The 19,858-nt window shown below is 42.6% G+C and overlaps 2 protein-coding genes across 4 annotated transcripts in view; both read left to right on the top strand.

Moving 5' to 3' along the window:
- Positions 1-12,409, top strand: part of LOC119916194 (protocadherin-15-like) — a 176,623-nt gene extending 164,214 nt beyond the window's left edge. For all 3 annotated transcript variants that reach the window (XM_038736122.1, XM_038736123.1, XM_038736124.1), the window contains 2 exons: positions 4,634-4,763; positions 10,966-12,409. In XM_038736122.1, the coding sequence (XP_038592050.1) occupies positions 4,634-4,763; positions 10,966-11,736 (901 nt within the window). In that variant the 3' untranslated portion in view covers positions 11,737-12,409. The remainder of the gene's footprint in view (positions 1-4,633; positions 4,764-10,965) is intronic.
- On the top strand, positions 8,130-10,914 carry LOC119916196 (sodium/potassium/calcium exchanger 1-like). Its single transcript, XM_038736126.1, has one exon. It carries the CDS (start codon positions 8,160-8,162, stop codon positions 9,813-9,815), a length of 1,656 nt encoding a protein of 551 aa, XP_038592054.1. The 5' UTR covers positions 8,130-8,159; the 3' UTR covers positions 9,816-10,914.
- Positions 12,410-19,858: the final 7,449 nt, after the last annotated feature.

Raw genomic sequence — 19,858 nt, forward strand, 5'->3', positions numbered from 1 at the left:
AAAATGTTTACTTTGGGTTCACATAGCTGTAGTATTCCCGTTTATTCGCTTATTGCGTTGTGTGTGAACACTCAGCAGTGGTCCAGCGATAAAAAACGCGCGAGGAAACCGTTACGAGGACTAAATTCGCGTTGTATGTGAACACGGCACAATGTGCCATCCCAGAAGCTACGTCCAATTATTGAGCAAGATATATGTGACCATTGCTCAGCTGTTGTTTCAGAACCATGGACTGCAGTGAGAGAGAGCTGCAAGCCGCCAACAGCGGTTTTTATGCGCCTCCCCCCTGCTGATTTTGACAGAGAATTTAGCTCTCTGCAAGTGCTATGTTATTATGTGAGCGCTCTGCTTAATAAATGTATTCTTTGATTTTGAAACAGTAGCCTCAGGACTTTTGTCCATATTGCCTTTTTTACCCAAAAGCCCTTCATCCCAGCGCTTTTCTGCCAGAGAAAAACTATATGGACACACAACCTTATGTTGTTGTTATTTAAGCTTTCTGAAGCTATTGGATGGTGAAATCAATTCATTTTATTTTATGAAAAAAAACGGGCCCCTCACAGTTATTAACAGCCCCCTCAGTCACTTCGTCCTGACACTTCGGATGGGGCATGCTGTGTCCCTACCAATGCTGAGACCAAACCTATGCCCTTGTGCTGGAATATTTCTTGACTGTTCCCAGCCAAGAAATAAGCTGACAGTCTCAGTCTCCTGACGTCAGCTTCATTTTTAACAGACAGTTATGAGAGTGGCGTCAATCTTCTCATTTCACTCTTGGCAAGAGGGAAATTAAGTCTATTTCCCATAACTGTTCCATTTTTCCCCATCTGTAATTCATGTATTCATACACCTTGCACCTTGGGGAATTTGCAAGAAACAGATGCATCAAACTCCAAAGAACATTTGGTCCTTACTTTTCCGATAATGCAACTCAGTAGTGTTTCACTTTATAACCCCCGTCTGGTAAATGACCACATCTTTCAATCTCCAAACTGCCAGTGTGCAACGCATTCTTCCTGTTTAAAAACATGTGGTGCTGAAGCCAGGGGCGTTTCCAGACTCTTGAAATATAGGGGGCTTAGCCCAGCCCAGAAATCTTTCATGTTTTCACCTTTTTATATACAGTCTATGGTTTGACTTGTTTTCATCCCCACCCCCTGTTGCCGCCCAAAGTACGTCTGTAAAGCAACAGTAAATGACCTCTACACAGTAACCCAAACATCGGTCCCATTTTCTGATAATATCAACCAGGGGGGTCTGGGGGTCCTCCCCCTGAAAAATTTGGGCTTTAAACACTTAATTTCCTGAATTTTTTTGCACCAATATTGAGGAATTGTCTGAGGTGACAATTCAAAATAAAATAATTTAGTGTAATATAATGCAGTAAGGCTGCTGTAGATACACTAAAGTCTTTGTGCATGTGGCACCTTTTCACCTTAATGATAAATTAGCTTAATTCATTTGAATTTAGTTTAAAAAGAAATATTGATGAAATGTCCAATCAAAGCCCCCCACAGAAGATTTTGAGCATTAAAAACTTAATTTCCTGCATTCTGTCTTTATTTTTATAAAGGGAAGAACATAAGTTTGGGTGGCAGGTGACAATTCAGAATATAAAAATAGAATTGAATGTAATGCAGTAGCTTATTCTTTTTTTTACCGTAAGTTAATTTTATTTTTTTATATTTTATTTATTTTAATTTATATTATATTTATATTGCATTGCAGGTTTTCTTATTGTGCAAATAAACCTTTCTCATAGCATTTTATTTGTTAATTAACATTTCTTGGTGCAAGCTATTTTTCAGTGGCCACGGCTCTCCTTTACTCATTCAAGTGCCTGCTCTATGCAGGGTAGGCTATGCAGCTGATGATGAAGCTACTGCAGCTCCTGTGTCAAACATATCGGTTATTTTCGCATATTTTGTGATTTTTTTTGGCCCACAAGAAACAGCTCGAGCAAAGGGGGAGGGAGTGGGCCAATCATTGGCCCATTTTTTAAAATCAGTTAGCCCTATATATATACCCCCCTTTAGACCGTCTGACAGACACAGAGCCCGTCTGGGACTGTAGCCTATGAGACGAGAGCACTGATCTTCATCAGAGGAAGAAAACCGAAACTGAAAATATCACCATAATTCTACACAAATGTTCACTTCAGCAACTCTGATAAAGTGCAGCTCTAAGCCGTTTTAGAGGGAATGAAGCATCCTGGAGACAGTAAAACAGTAGTGTCTCACAACGAGTGGGACAGAGACAGCAGGACACAGAGCGACAGGTGTCAGTGTCGCGGGCAGGTGTGATATTCTCTCATTACTGTGCGGCAACTGTTAACCGTTTGTGTTGAATAAATGGTTTATTTCAGTTTACAAAACACGGAACACGGACCGACAACATTTATGTTTGATTACAATTTTGCAATTAAGAAGTCTCGGACAAGCCCTCAAGCTGTGAGCAATCTCTCCCTCTCGCTCTCGTTCTCTCTCTAAATGCAGGCAGTCTGAGTAATGGTGGTGGGGTGGTCACATACGTGAACTTCAAATAAAATGTATCAATTATTGCGAGTAGCCTCCGCTCTTTGAAGACCTTATAGAGAGGCTGCGTCATGAAGATTATCGCATATTAGCATGGAAAATATTTTGTTGCTGTTGTTGAGTTACATTCGGGGCTACACTCAAAACATCCAGGGCTAAAGCCCCGGGAAAAATGACCTGGCGATGCTGTTGGCTGAAGCCCACGCTGAGGTTATTCAAGTGACATGAAATGAATCATTTTCTTTTCAAAGCTCACTGCAGAGCCATAGGAAGACACTGTACAATAGTTTTAACTGGTGGTATAGGATTTGCCGTGATTAGTAAATTGACTTTCACATGTAAAATTAATACTCCCAAAACTCCTTTTAGATTTTAGTAAAAAAAACTGAACATCCACTCTGAACTTAAATGTCCTCATTTTGTCACCAGAAGCTGCTGTCCTTATATATATATATATATATATATATATATATTCATTTCCTCAAAGTCACTTCTGTATGAATAGGCAGAACTTTTTAAAATCCTAATGTTTCATTTTGAAACAAAGCTGCAGATGAAGTCAAGCTGGCAATTATAAAACTAAACTAAAAACATTTTGTTTCACATAGGCATTGAAAATTGGGATAATGTTCTCATCCAGTGACTTTTCAAGACTATTAAAGCATGCAGTACTACTAGTAGTTTGTCATGTAGGCTCCTTACTGTGTGACTGTGATCACACGCAGGACTAACCAGACCACAACAATTATTTAGCATTTGGAGAGCCACCTGAAACAGGCCAGTTACCCAATTTGGTCCATTTTGGTACACACACACACACACACACACACTGCTGCAAAAACATACCATCCAGTCTTGGCTATAATGCCAGTGCATCTGGATACTTTGAACTGCATGAACTTGATTTTCAGTTTATTACTGCCCCCCAGTGGAGACATGGAGAGGGGGAGTAGTGAGAAAGAAAATGGGGGAGAAGAGTAAAGGGAAGAACAGAGAGAAAGAAATGGGAAGAAGGGCAAAAATAGATCACTCAGAAGGTAGAACATGCAAGCAAAGAGCTAGTATAGCCATTAAGTAATTTGATTGTGTGTGCACTTCAGTTTGAGTCTGCGGGTTAATGACTGTGAAATCCCATAAGCAGGTTTTACTGGAAGGTTAAGACTCATTACTTTAGCTTGCAGTGGCCATACTGTAAGGATTATAACATTTATGTCTGACTTTTTCCTTCTGGCTTGAACCTGCCATAGTGCCACTGGTCACTTGTTTTTCTTTCCTTTGCCTCTTTTTTTCTCTAACATACCTCTACCTCACCCTTTTCTCACCCCAACATATCAGTCTTCCACTTGCCCTTTCCATTTCGTTATTACTTCAACTTCTCCGACCGGTTGACTGTAAGCAGAGTGATTACACAAGGCAACTTTTCTGTACAGCTCTGTTAGGGAACGCAGCCAAAGGACTTACGGCTGATTTGTTACTTTAATCACACGGAGGACATATTGTTTCCAGGATAGCATTTGAAAATATGTTTTTTTTGACCCACCGGCTCTCCGAGTTGCTTGCTGCAGGGCACAGAGCCCAAGCCGTGATACACAACACAGTTTTTTGGCTGGTGGAGCCAGGCGGCGCTCCTGGCAACAGGTAACAAAGGGATACAAAAGGGAGGGAAATCGATTCCAGTGTGTTCTGCTAACAAAATGTCTCCTGGCAACAAACTGCTCCTTTTGTGATTAAGGCTGCTTTGCTTAGGCAAGTCATTGGACACTGCTTATCATTGGAGTGAACCACAGTATGCCCCGTGCATTACTGCTTTAAGTGGCTGTGATAAGCATTAGCCAAGTTCCCCAGTTTTGTTTGTAAAGCAAATTTCTCCCCTGTCTTAACTTCTGATTGGCTAAAGCTGCTGTACAATAACACAGCTTGCATTTATTTATTATTACTACATATAGCAAAATTAATACTACATTGTTTGTAAGAAAAATAATCCTTCACAATGAATCGTAAAAATACAAAAAGATAGCAATTTCTGCTGTGTACAGCTTCTTATTAGCTGTTGCTTTTCTGCAATACTTTTTTTTTTCTCCCTCCCTCTCTTTGTCCAGTTATGAGCTTCCTCAATACGGCAGTCGCAGGAAGCTGATCTCACCCTCCGGCCTGTACGATGAATATGGAGAAGTTGTTGTTGATGATGATGGCAGCTACTACTACAGCCCACAGGAGTCTGACGGAGAGGTAAACAGAAAACTACTGTAGAGACACAACATAAAACCTTTTTAGATGTTCACTAACATAGGCTAGTACAAGTGTCCATGTAGTGTGAAGAGGAGAAATTGTTCATCTCAGTGACATTTATTGATTTTGCACCGTATTCTTATGGAGAAAACATAACTGTGGTGAAAGTACTGAATTAAAGTACAGTTCAGGCAAATAGTATTAAAAACAAAGTATGTATTTAGTGATCACTAACATGATCTTTTGTTTACTTAAGTGTGATCGGCCCAATTTAAACCAAATTGACTATTTTTATCTTTAAACCCTTTCAATGAAATTCAGTATGTAGTCTTTAGAAATTATCACACTGGTGGACTGTTAGGCTGCTTTGAAGGTTGGGACACACCGTTTTAAAGGGACAGTTCCACAGTTTGGGAAATATGCTTATTTGCTTTCTTGCTGGGAGTTGACAAGATGAATACGACTCTCATGTCTGTACAATGTAAAGTATATGAATCCAAGGCCAGCAGCTGATTAGCCTAGTTTAGCATAAAGACAGCTGTAAATGCTAGCCTGAGGGGATTTTGGAAATCAATTCTCTCCATGTTTTTGGGAATAAAATGTTATACAATTAAGGCAATGAATGATATATGAACAAACTCAGCTGTAAAAAAACGTCAGAATATAGTCAGGAATTTTGTGGATGGAAGTGCTACTGAAGTAGAGATTTCAGGCTCAGAGTATGAGAAAAAACGAATTTAAAGAAAATGGCCTTCATGTTGTCAGAAATTAACACTAGCCAATCAGATTTCTTGCTTAGCTTACTTTCACGATTAGTTGCTGGTACAAAGGAAATTACCATATTAGGATACAACAACGTTGTGCAGGAGAGTTTTACAACGATACCAGCAATGATATGGTGCAGACGATAGCAGGAGGACATGTTGAGGTAGAATGTTAACTTTTAGGAGAAATCTACAGATGCAGATAGACAAACTGTAGTAAAATAAACAACTAAATGTGTATTTTGGATGTTTCGTTACAGTGGTCTGAAAAAAGACATGTTATGGAAGCAAAGTAGCCCAAAATCTCAAAATTGACCAGTGCATGATAAAACAATGTTTTTGCCTGCCGTGTCTCGCCTTAAACTTTCAGGAACATCAATCTGTCCAGTTAGGAAGCATAAGTGATTGTGAATTCATGTCACTTACTTTGTTGCAACAGTAAGATGACCCCCAAAAAGGGAATGGTTTTACAGTTGGTGGCCACAGACCTCCTGACTGATTGTTCTCTAGTTCTGCATTTTGCTAGTGTCTTTGTCAATACTGGTAGCGTGGGGCAATACCTGCAGCCCATTCAGATTGCACAGGTATTCCAGCTCCTCCACGATGGCCCATTCATATGTGCCGCTGCAAGGTTTACTGCGTCTCCCAGCACAGCCTCAAGAGCATGGAGGTGATACCATGACAAGGGCCGTTACATAGGGAGAGCTGTGCAGGGCCATAGAAGGGCCTCAACCCAGCAGCAGGACTGTTATCTGCTCCTTTGTGTGAGGAGGAACAGGAGGAGCACTAACAGAGCCCTACAAAATGACCTCCAACGGACTACTGGTGTGCATGTTTCTGACAAAACTGTCATAGGACAGTGCACTGTAGCAGTGCCTTTCATCGTTTCACCCGTACATGAGGCAGCATGCCCCCCCACCACCAGAGCTACATGATTTTTTCATCTAACTCTGCAAAAAAGCAATTGAGCAGATTTCCAAAAATGTCAAACTATTCTTACATTTAAGTTGTAAACTTGCTCTTGAATTATTTTTACAACAGGACATTCTCTGAATAACAGGTACAAGGTGGCTCCTAATAATACTTTAATCATTTATAGTGATGGTTTTTGCAGTTTACATGGCTTACTTGTTCCATTCCTAATATCATCATGACAACAGGTGAGGACACAGTTTCAAGGAGGTAGATTAGCCCCACACCCTTCCTATCTCCAACCCCATCCTCCACCTTCTCATGGGCCCTCAAGAAAGACCCCAGGAGCCCCAAGAACTGAGGGCGACAAAAAAAATCCATCAGAGGGTGGTGCCATCATGAACACGAAGCCTCCGAGCTTAAGCGCGGTTGCCCAGTTAAAGGCCTGGATGAGTGCGAGCACACTGCTGTGTTCTGGGAGTAAAATATCTGGACAACCTCCTACCATATACCCGCCATGGAACAAAGCCAGGGTTAGGCCGGTGGAAGAGGGGGGAAGAGGTAGAGACAGAATGGGGGAAATAAAGGGGAAAGAAGGAATGGAAAAGAAATTTGAGAGACGGAAAGTAGGGAAAAGAATTAGCAAATATGGAGGACAAGATGAAGTGACAGAAAGGTGGAGGGAAAGAGGAGGCAGAGGAGAAATGGAAAGACAGGAAAGAAACAACAGAGGTGGCGTGACAAACAATGTGTTGAGAAATGCTGTTGAAGGAAGAGAAGGCGTCAGGCCAGAGCATAGGGGAGAGCTCCCTGGCTTGTCGTCCTCTGGCTACTTTGCCAGCCAGGACGGCTGCATGGTCATTGACGGGAGTTATTTCCAGACGTCCATTCACACTGATGGACTGTTTGACTGCTTTGAAGGCTGGGACTGTTAGGTTGCTTTGAAGGTTGCGACACACTATCATTTGAAAGGACCAGACAGTTCCACAGTTTGGGAAATGTGCTTATTCGCTTTCTTGCTGGGAGTTAGTTGAAAAGATGAATACCACCTCTCATGTCTGTACAATATACATTATATGAAGCCACAGCCAGCAGCTGACTAGCCTAGCTTAGCATAAAGACGGGAAAAAGGGGGGAACAGCTAGTCTGGCTCTGTCCAACAGTTACAAAATCTGACACACCTCTAACCTCTAAGCCCTGCATGAAAAACACATTCATTTCAATGAGACTAGTCCAGCGACTCATGGCTCTAACACAGAGGGCCCCAGCAAAATAATGCAGGGTTGTTCTCTACTTTTTACCTCTCCATCATCATAGAGGAAAATAAATTAATTGTTAATAACTTTTTATTTTGAACAAGTGTTGAATAAGCCTTCAGACTGGCTCTATTACTCAAACTAGACTTTCTAGATTGTATTTCATCATCTCCCCGGTACATGAGGCAGCGTGCCCCCACCACCACAGCTGCATGACCTTTTAATCTAACTCTTGGCAAAAAAGCAAGTGAGCGGACTTCCCAAAATGTCAAACTATTCCTACATTTAAGTTGTAAACTCTGCTATGACATGTTCATATCATGTAACCTTTCATAGTACCATCAGTAGTGCTAGCAACACCCCGTGAAAGAATAGTACAAGGTTAAAGCCTGCTCCTAATAATTCTACTAACATTAATAGTGATTTTTTTTGCAGTTCGCATGGCTTACTTGTTACATTCCTAAATGTTCTTATTTGGTTTTGGACTAATATCATCACGACAACAGGTGAGGAGACAGTTGCAAGGAAGTAGATTACCCCCACGCCCTTCCTGCCTCCAGCCCCATCCTCCACCTTCTCATGGGCTCTCAAGAAAGACCCCGGGAGCTCCAAGAGCCGAGGGCGTCAAAAAACAACCGTCAGAGGGTGGTACCACCATGAACACTAAGTCCAAGAGCTCAAGTGCAGCTGCCCGGTTGAAGGCCGTGATGAGGTCCTCTGGGAGTAAAACATCTGGACTACCTCCTACCATCCACCTGCCCTGGAACAAAGCCAGGGTCAGACCGGTGGAAGAGAGGGGAGGAGGTAGAGACAGATTGGAGGGGGAAGAAGGATTGGGAAAGGGATGTGAGAGAGAGGAAGCGGGGAAAAGAGAAAACAAATGGGGAGGAGGCGGTGAAATGACAGAAAGCGGTAGGGAAAGAGGAGACAGAGGAGAAATGGTAACATGGGGAAGAAACAGCAGAGGTGGCGTGACAAACAGTGTGATGAGAAATGCTGCTGAAGGAAGAGAAGGCGTCAGGCCAGAGCATAGGGGAGAGCTCCCTGGCTTGTCGTCCTCTGGCTACTTAGCCAGTCTGGACAGCGGCTTGGTCATTAACGGGAGTTATTTCCAGACATCCATTGAAGCCAGCAAACCCCCGCCAGTGAAACAAAAGCTAAGCGAGGCCCTCAGTTTTATCTCCCTCACCAGAAGGCTCCACGGACCCACCAGGGTGGGAGACGAACAGTGGAGCAATGGAAAAAGCTGGGACAGAGCAGGGGAGAACAGTAGGAAGATGGATGGCTCTGTAGGAGATATGAGTGTTTCCTCATCAGTGTCTGAGAGAGCTGTGGGAGAGGGGAGGAGGGGTTGGGAGAGGGAGTTAGGAGAGGAGAATAGTTCCTCCGAGGGGTGGTGGAAGAAAGAAAAAAGATTTCATGACAGTGATTCAGAAACAGGAAGTGGCAGCAAAGTGTCCCACACAGGTAGCCCCACTGCATCTGTTACAGACAAGCACGCCAACACTGAATCTGATACAGAAACACAAAACAATGACTCTGACTCAATAACAGAAATGGAAGAGGGAACGCCTGACACAGGCAGAGAGTCAGAGAGTGGAAGCCACTATGAGGAGGGAGAGGGGTCAGAGTCTGAGAGGGAGTCAGGGTTAGAGAGTGAGGACGAAGGGGAAGAGTTGAGCAGAAAAAGCTCGAAGGGTAGTGTTAGTATCAGTTCGGCAAGTAGCAACAGTATTAGTATTAAAAACAGAAGCAGTGGTGCCAACTTAAAGAGAGAAAGCAGGCAGCGAGAGAGGAGCAGCCACTTTACAGTTTGTAGTGCGAGGCCCCAAACGTCTAGACACTCCCGCTCTTCACATGAAACAACAGAGGAAGAGAATGAGGAATCAGGAGAGGAGGAGGAGGAGGCGAAAGGCGCTGGGTCACGAAGGTCTTTGTCGAGCAGGCGAGCCACCAAACACATCCGATCAGACATCAGCTCAGGCGTGATCGACACCTCGGACGACTTGTCACCCATCGTCGAGGACACCGAGGAGGAGGAGGAGGAGGAAGAGGAGAGAAGCAGCAGCCATGGCGAGGACGAAGAAGAGGGGGATTTGGAAAATGAGTCGGCCGATTGAAATGCAGATGAGGCACGCGAAAGATTAAATTCTTTGCCACTAAGTAAGATCTCATGAAAATGCCTGGTTTGGGTGTGCAGTCATTACCTGGGTGGAATTTATTAGTGTAATCTCTCTCTCACCCTGTTTGCTGTGTGTTACATTCGCAGGAGTTTAAATTGCATGCATGTCCTCTGCTGCCCTCTCTGAGTATCTCCTTTTTCTAACCAGCCTATCTCCTCTCCTCTCCTTCGTCTGTCTTGCCTTCTTTTGTAACAGCTCTAGCGCACTTGTGGAAGCGGTCGACCGGTTTACGTCCGGTTTACGTCCAAGTTGACTTGTCTCATTTTCTTTTTGTGAAAGTGCCAAGCTGCGTATTTCTCTGCTGCTGCAGCTGACAGATTGTTAATAATCACTGACCTCTCTTTGTTGTGCTAAAGGTTCGCTCAAGCTTTTTTTTATTATTCATTCCTTTTCTGTGTCTATCATTCTCCCTGTATCAGTCAGTTCTTCCGGTACCTGTTATCTGCAGGGAAAAAGATGTTTTCTTTGTGACGGTGAACGTATCCTTTCTTCCATACTATCGAGGTTAAATGGAAAAACTGTGGGTTATATTGTGCACTTGCAGGTCAGTTATTTTGATAACAGCTTCTGTCCTTCAAAAGAGTGTGTGTGCACAGCAGTGTTTGCTCTCACCTAACAAAGAGGAGGTTTTACTTTCCTAGTGTTTTATATTATAAAGAGTTACGTCCAATATCGGGTTTAATATTCATAATATTATAAAAGCATTTCCCTTGCTTTCTTTAGATGAAATGCTAAGCAACACATGATGAAAAGGCTGCTTTGAATTGCTATCATACAGAATAAAATATCTGGAGCAAACACTGCTGCACTGACCGGCCTTTGCTGTGTAAAATGTGTGCAGTGTGAGTGAAAGTGCTACTTCTAGTTTTGTACATGTCTTGATTACAGGACAATCTGAAAATGGTCGCAAATGACATAAGAGCTTACAGAACCTTAACGTGAGTTGAAAATGTTTCTCCTGAACACTGAACACCCAAATTTAACACCCACATGTTCTGGTAAGCCTCGTCCACACAAAGACGCGTCACTTAGGAGATGCTTTTTGACTCAACATCAGAAGTTTAATGATCTATCTGTGTTTTTCCAGCACGGCAGCAGAAAACGTCGGATCAAGTTGGTGGTGGACCGCGAATATGAGACCAGCTCCACCGGTGAGGACAGCGTGCCAGAGACCCAACGCAGCCGCTTAACCTCCACCCTCAACAGCCATGCTAATGTTAACGGCAGCATCTACATGGCCCAGAATGGCTCCATCATCCGCACCCGACGCTCAGTGAACACCACAGGCCCCCCACACACACACGGCAACACGAACAACAACCTGAAACTCACCTCCCCTGTCTTGAGCTCCCGGCTGGCCAAGCACTTTAAAAAACTAGACAAAATGGCTGCCACGCTGGAGGAAAGGGTTCCCCTGAACAGCCCTAGAACAGATGTTGGGTGCAAGACGCTGCGCACCTTCCAAAGTCCAGGAATGGCCGCCTCTGCCACAGCCTCTTCCCTTCTCTCTAACACTGACAACAATAAAACGCCAAATGTGTTTAATACGCGACAATCCAGCGTTTCTTTAGGTTCAACCAGCACCAGCAACACGGGCACTGAGAGTGTGGCATCTAAATTAAACCTACTCAAAGCGGCGCACTGTGGAACAGACCGGCCCCAGAAACCAGCGGAGAGAGAGGAGCTGAAAGAAGGCGAGAGAGAGTCGAAGGTAGACAGCAGTAACGACGAAGACACTGAAGATGGACTCTTAATGAGGGAGACGTTGGAGTGCCCGAGTGACAGAACGCAGTCGGATGAGGAGGAACTCTGGATGGGCCCGTGGAACAGCCTCCACATACCCATGACCAAACTCTGAGTGATTGTGACCGCACTGTGCTCGCTCCATATTGCCAAGATCATTAAAGCATTCAGACATTATTTCTGTTCATTAGTTGTGGAACTAATGGGGAAGCTCCAGTCCAATTAAATGAAATCTAATTAGCAGATTGGTACTCAGTTAAATAGTGAATTAGCATATTATGGTATTCCAACTGAATTTCATTAAGATGTCAGATTCCTCACATATTGACTAAATTAAGTTAATTTATTTTTATTCAAATTTAGATGATAAAATTTTATCTAAAAAAAAAGTAACTTCTAATTGGTTATTTGCCAGTTTAGTTAGTAAAATGTCTGTTTTGTAACTGCTCACTATACCAATCAGAGCATCCCTTAAGCCCAACTGATCTCAGAGCTGCAACACCTTCGGGGAAACTGGACCTAGAGTGAGATGACTTGTTATATTTCTACTTTGCTAAGAGATAATGAAGAAAACGTGAGGGAAAAAACTGTCTATGAACTTTTTATGGCCCTTTAAGCGCCTGGTGTCCCTGTATGGAACCGCACTTGTTTCATTCAGTATTATGGCTACCGGTGTTACTCATCTGACACTTTGCATCGACACATTTCTTGTGTTCAAACTTGCCTTTTTATCCTTGTCAAGTTGCTTGGCAAACTTTATCCAAATAAAAGACTATTTCATCCATTGAGACGTGGAGTTTGGTTAACTTGGTGCTGTGTTGATGTCTTGCCTGGTAATTTAGCTTAGCATAGAGACTGAAAACAGGGGGAAGCAGCTAGCCGGGCTTTGTCCAAAGGTTTGTTTAATCTCCACAAATGTAAAAATTTACAATTTGTGATTTTATGAGAGCAACGTTGCTACACCTACGCTGTTTCCCTCGGTTTCCAGTCTTTATGCTGAGCTAAACTAACAGGCTGCTGGCTTCAGCTTCATATTCACCATATAGACAAGAGAGTTATATTGATCTTATCATTTTACTCATGGGGGAAAAAGTGAATAAGTGTGTTACCACAAAAATGTGTAACGTTTAATAGCCTATATACAAGGGTTTTTGCCCAACAAAAAATATCAATTGTTTCCTCCAGCCACTTGCACCTCTCTTGCACAAAACATATACTTTTTACTGCATTGATCAGCAGTAATCACTTAAAATTTTGGAGGATCCTGATTGTTAGACCCTAATCTCATTCTAAAACTATCAATTCTTGTTGGTAAGATGTATAGACACACATTAACTGCACATTAACCATGAAGGAGAAATGCAGATGAAGGGGATGAAGCAGATAAAAGCTTGATTACAGACTGTGAGTCAGAGAAGTTTTCCACATGTTTTCATTAGCATTTTGTTTGTCATTGATTAGCCTGAGGAGGCTATTTGAACTCCCCTCATCCCACTGGATCCCCGAGAGCTCCAATTAACAGAGCCCATGGCTCCTTCTCCTTTCGTCAAAGTTTATCATTGTAAAAGGTGGCAGAACTTTTTAATTGTGTGCCACATTACAGTGAATTGTTTTATTTGAAGTCTGAAAGAAGCAGGGCCATTAAGCTTTAGAATTACCGGGTTTTAAAACTCACATTTAATTTGATGACTGCATAATTTTGCATTAGGGACCCAACAGAGGAAGCCACACCGGTGGTGATATTTGAAACTGAGTGCTCCTTATTACCCGGAATTAGCGGACTGTACCGAAGAGTAATATTTTAAACAGTTTCTGGAAGGAAGGGCACGCCTGAGCCGCTGCACTACTAAATGAGCTGATTATGTCACTGATTCCACTGTGTTTTATTGGAGGAGATAGCAGACTGAACACGGCTCATTAATCTCTTACACGGGCAAGAAAGATTTGGTTAGTGGCTAAAATCATCTCAATGTTGAAAAGGGGCATTTACCTAAAAACCAAAGCTGATTCACTATGTGTGCCTCATCCTAAATCCACTTTTTAAGTTTGCTGACCGGTTGCATGATCAAACAAATGTATAGACACAGTTACACACATACTATTCTTCCTTTCTTCTTTTGTTTCGACAGGTTTTTATATGGTGTCATTCACGCATCAGATAAAGAAATGAGAAGCTCCAAAATATCCTGCTATTTAGCACTTGGTGGTGCATTTGTAGCTGTTTGTTAGGGGCCTTCTTCACATTTTGACTCATTATAGTACGAGCACAGGTGTGACTAATAATAATACCAATGGCTCAGTAATATTGTTGCCAGCATGCACAAAACCAGGACCTGGAAACGGAGGCAGCTGAATGGAATTCAGCCGTCATTAACTGTATCATTTATACCCTTTCTTTTCCTACATGTCAAAATGCCTTCTGTAAAAAAAGGTCAGAGGTGTGGACTCGTCACAAGACTGTAGTCATGAATCTGAGGACTTTATACCAATAAAGCAGAATCATAAACTGCAACTTTACTTTGACTTTAACACCAGTGACTTGTGACTTCAGTTGGACTTCGGTTTTTTGACTTGGAATGACTTGATGTCTATCAAAGATCATTTTAATGTAAAACAAAAATATTGCTGACAATACTTTAAAGCAATAAATGAAAATATAAAAAAAAAACATTCAGTATTTGTGTAAATGTACTGTACCTTTTACCGTTTAAAAAACTGCATTACATTTTGTGAGGGATGCGTAATGACTTATTTAGAACTCAAAACAACACTCACACTGGTTGTTCAAAGTTGACCCTCTAAAGTGAGATTAATTTGCTCTGAATGGTTAAATAAATGCTTTTTTGAACTGAAAAACATGATTGGCCACACGACTCCATCACTGTAGTTACGTTCACTTCAGCAGGCAATGTTTGCGTTCTGGAAAAAAATTGTTTGTTGCATTGCGAAACGATTTGCAATTATAGCTGCAAGCAGCATTGGGCGGGCCCTCGCACTTGTAGCTTGTCGAGGTGGGAAGTAGCTGCATTGGAGATACTGGAGCTCTGGAACTTCGCCTCCCCGCCAAGGATACGCCATTGAAGAAAAACTCACACACTTCACATCATATCGTCAATGTGTTAAAGGAGACCTATTATGCTTTTCCACATTTTATGACTTATCTTCAATGTTACAATGTTGGATGTTCATGTTAAACATTGCCAAAGCTTCAAATAATAAGGTTAAAGTATTTAAAAGAAATTCCTGTGAGCAAAAACCTCAGATTTCCTTCTGTTCAGAACACTCTTGTTTTTGTTTTGAACTGTTTTTCTACCAATGGCCCCGTTCTACAACATACGGAGCCAGACGGAGCCGGTATTCCATATATGGTCATTTGCTCTGCACAGCAACGGCACAGCAACGCTCAGGCGACAACAAAAGCCTGGTAACATGCTTCAGGTCTTGGCGATGGTGATATGTTGCCACCAACTGGGCTGGAACAAGAGTTTCAGAGTGGTGAGTTATTAATCTGTAACAAATCTATCTTTCATCCATAAAGTTTTAACTGAGCTCTGTCTCCACATCACAGTTAAAACTTTATGTCCACTGACTGCCTGGAGAGTGACTAGTGTTTGGAAGGGAGAGGAGAGGTGTGTGCTGCAGCTCTGTGTTTTTACACTGGTGTTTTTGAGGGCGTGTCGGAGTAACATTAGCCGCTTGGCGAGCGTTATATGCAAGGGGGTAAGCCAGAGATCGGACAGTGAAGCCGACCAAAGCCTGCATTGAGGGATCAGGGATCCTTGTAGGCCCAAAAATGAGGTCAAAACTATTTGACACCGCATTGCACATGAGAGATGTAACCCTATTGCTGAGACAATAAACACTCTGCAATCAAAAAAGCTATCAGAGCAATCAGAGACGCTGCCTTGGTGTTTGGAAGGTAAACCTTGAAGGTAGGCTGATTAAACAGTGACGATCCGAGTCAGACAAACACACTGAGCCATGAAACCTTTTGTTGGCACAGCTATGCAGCTACCAGAATTATAGTGTTTCTGCCGTTGTTCTACGTCATTAAACCACGATTATGCTGCGCGATCATGCCAATAGATACTGATGCCAACAGGAAGTAGCCCTGTAGTAGTATTTTATTGGTCCAAAACTGTCTTCACTGCTCTCCATTCAAATAAGCGGGGTGGCTTCATCCAGTAATATACTGTCTATGGTTATATGAGGCGCATTTAGCTTTCTTCCCTGTGTTGTCACAAGGATGAAAGGGAAGCGGCTGGACTTCAAACAGCTGGGGTAAGCTCAATCTCAAAACGTTTTGCAACATTTTCTGATTGAACGACATGTTTCCTTGCGACTTGCGCAACGTTCTGCAAGGGGTTTCGAGGTTTGGGCTGCGTTCGAAAAGTCTTTTTTGCTTAGGAAGGTTCCTAACTGAGTGAAGTGAACCGGAAGTATTTCAGTGGCAGCCATGATAAGGAAGGTGCCTCAATGCTTCCTTTCATATCTACTTTAGCATAGGGTACACCGGACCATCCTTTACGAAAGGAAAGGAGAGAATGCCATCCCACAATTCCTTGCTCTGGCAACATTTAAAGCAGCGCACATTCTCAAACTCTAATGATAAAATCCATCAACCATATTTAGCAAGATCCTTGCAATACAGAGCACATTACAATATGTAGCATGTCTACTTATGATCTGAATAAACTTATGAGAATTAATACAAAATTATGAATTTTAATATTCAGAGAATATTCATTTATAAAGCTCTCGGTTCGCGGGGCACTACCGGAGATTTAATTCACCCAGAGTCTCCGGACCTCTGTTTAGCGTTTTAATAATTATACAATTATTCACTAGTGATCAGTTAGTTAATAATCAATTATCTTAAATCAATCAGTCAGTCTCACATCAAAGGGGTAAATTCTCGTGACAGGGACTTGGAGGTAGACAATACACACACAATTCCTGTGATTCACACGGGCAGCTAATGAACGCAAGCTATGAGTTTAAGTGTTTAAGATAATCTATTAACTAACTATTGGACATCCATGATCACAGAATGCCTTGGTTTGGTCTTATTGCATATCGTTTCTTCCAGCCGGGTTGCTGGTCGGCGGCCTCACGCTGGCGGAGTTCCGTGTGTTCTCGGTTAGGATGGCTTAAAGGCCTCGGCCGGTCGCATTCTCTGCCAGGGAATTGCTCCAATGGTCTGTCTTTTGTCGGCTTATTGAAGAAACTTGCAGCCCTGGCTCGCATTAGAAGTTTGGTCGTCCTTTGTTACTGCTGGCGGCGGGCCCACGTGGCCGGGTCCGGGCGTCATTGGGAGCAGTGTGAGTTAGCTCGACGAATAAAGCTTAAAAAGAACTTGGTTGTTCTTGAATTAAAACTGTGTAACTTAACGGACTGATAACTTTTAACAAAAACAAACCAAAGAAAATAAAAAGTATGTAAGTTGCTGGGAACGAGGGAAAAAGTCGAGCGGCGCTTCGCGTGTGTGGCTTGAAACGAACAAAGAGCCTTCGCTGCGCCGGGTCGAACTTCTTAGGGCGTTGCCGGGAGAAGGAGCACGCTGGGCGCATGTATGAAGTATAAAACGTTTAAAGCATTAGTTAATACTAAACAGACAGTGATTACTAGGGAATAACAGGGAGGAATTAAGACAAAACAAAAAGATCAAATTAGGGAACTCTTCAAGATTAATTTCTTATGGTTCTCTAGTTTTCAAACATCACTAAAGGGGTAACAACAGGGTCATTACTACTAAACTAAGAGGCAAACGCCACTGCTCACTTAGCAAGGGTTATTATTTAAACAGAACAAAAACAGTTTATAATGAAACCTTTGTTGGCTGAAGAAGGCAGAGGTTGTTATTGTCTCCCCTTTTGCAGACCTGGCTTATCACATTTGCACATCAGCTAAAGAAAGAAGGGAGTGCTGTTTTATGGCTCAGCCGTTCTGTGGGAGAAAGAGTCAGGTTGAGGCCGGACGGGTGGTACTTTTGATGTCCGGAGGTGACCTGTGGAGAGAGAGGGATCGGACAGCCCCTTTGCTGTACTGCTAAGTGTCTCCAGTGACACCTTTACAGCGAGGGGGGTTCACTAAGGCTCTTTGAAGACACAGTCCTTAAGAGATGCATGTCTGATTGAGTCTCTGCAGATCCTTACCAAACCCCAGGCAATGTCTCTAGTTTTTGCATGTCAAAAGGCCAACTCCAGGGGAGGAACCCCCCCCCCCCCCCCCCCCCCGCCTTTTGGCATTATCTGACCTTACCTCCCTTTTAAGGTGAGAGGCTGGTTGATCCACTACAGATACTTTAATAAGAATCACAATTACCTTCTTTCTTATGGCTTTTTTGTAAGCTAATACTGTTTCAACACCGTTTTATGTTTCGAGTTGTTGAAATAAGCATGAAGTGTTTTCTACAATAAAAAAAAAAAAATAAACCAACCATGACAGATAAAGGAGGTTGATCACCATGTAAGTTACCATTGGCTATTAAGCCTTTTCTCTCGTATGCCATAACTTGCTAATATGCATATAACTGTCAACAATAACTGATCAAAGTGAGGATAATGTTGCATCGTGTAGCCTCATGTTATGTACTGCAGCCTTTAGCACATTCATCTTACTTCAGTCACAGATGCCGACACCCTCGCCTTAATAAAGGCAAAGATCAAGCTGGATAACCTCTACAGTAGGCGTTTCCCACACACTGATGTATTTGGGGCGGCCTGCCACATTATCAACGCTGATTTTTGATTGATTTTACTATTTAAAATGGGTAAAATCGTATTTGATGACAGAGCGCTGCACAGTGCATATATTCTCTCAGCATCTCCTCTCGCCCCTTCGCTCCCTCTCTCCCTCTCGGCAGTTAGCCTACGCTGTCATTCTGTGGTAAACACTGTATTTACATACAATTGGGGCAGGCATTCTCAATGTGACAACCCTGTCCATTATTTAGTGACTGGTAGGCTACCTTACCTGCCTTTTTGCTATCTTGGTTATTAAGTAATATATTCCAACGTGTTGTCCACCTTTAGATGGCCTGCATTACAACAACACGGGGCGCAGTGTCAAAGATGCGCTTTTTGTAGTCCATCTTCAGAACACTAGTTTCATCACGGCAGTAAAATCCGCAATCGCATAATTACGTGGTTAGAAAAGAGCAGTCAGATTCTCTTAGACCCTTAGTCCTCTTTTCCTAAGTCCTTGCGGATTATCCTTCACATCTTTCCTTGACCTTGATGGAAAACGTCATGAGGTGGTTAGGAAAGGAGATTTTTTTGACTTTTCGGATGCAGCCAAGTTTTCTCCGTTTGGTGGGTGTGAAAATGCAGTTCGCTTATGTACATAGCAGGGTGTTGAAGGCCCACAGTTTCTGTTGGAAAAAACGTTTTGCTACGTTTTGTCGCGCTGAACTCGCTCCTGTTTTCAAGCAGTTCAGAGCAGTGTTCTCTGTGGGGTGGACTTTGGGCTTTTTCACTTTGCAAACCTATTATATCCACAAAAAAGTTATATAACTCAACAAAATAGAGGGGGAAAAGCCAAAAAGCGTAATACCACCTCATTAAAGTAGGGAGCCTGTAAATCATCCAAAAATTAACATAAAATTCAAAATGGCTGACTTCCTGTTGGGATTAGAGCATCGCTCCAAGATGCTTTTTGGTACGTCTGGACATGATACACGTGCCACAGAAACTATGTATATGTAGGTGAAACGTGCGGCGGGGCTGCTTCGTTAAAGGTCACTTCCTGTTGCCAGCAGGTGGCACTATAGCTTTGAGTATTAGGGGCCTGGGCATTTTTCATGCCAATAACTAGCATCTGAACACAAAGCAGAACTATAGCAATGCTGAGAAGTGTCCTCTTGATGTGGCAGGCCACGAAAAACTATTTTCCTTTCTTTTGCTCACTCTGCACTAGCGTTCCACTGACCTGACTTTTTCAGTCCCAATACCAATACCTGGCCTTCAGCCAATGCAGAGTACTGGTCCGACACCAGTGTAAAACGAATAAGCTGTTTTCCTCACTGTGAGGAAGACACTAGAAATCATACTTTTATGTGCAAGGCAACAGCAGGCATGACTTAAACATTGCTTTCTAACAAAATGCAGTGCTATCTCTCCTAGCAAAATGGTTGAGTCTTAACGGCGCACTGCTTAGAACAAAATAATGAACAAACTTGGGAAAAGAAAAAATTATGAGCCAGTGGTGCGTGAGCTGAGACATACAAACACTTTAAA

Source organism: Micropterus salmoides, unplaced genomic scaffold (genome assembly GCF_014851395.1).
Source record: "Micropterus salmoides isolate LMB-PRFRI ecotype aquatic unplaced genomic scaffold, ASM1485139v1 Ms_hic_scaffold_21, whole genome shotgun sequence".
Classification (NCBI taxonomy): domain Eukaryota; kingdom Metazoa; phylum Chordata; class Actinopteri; order Centrarchiformes; family Centrarchidae; genus Micropterus; species Micropterus salmoides.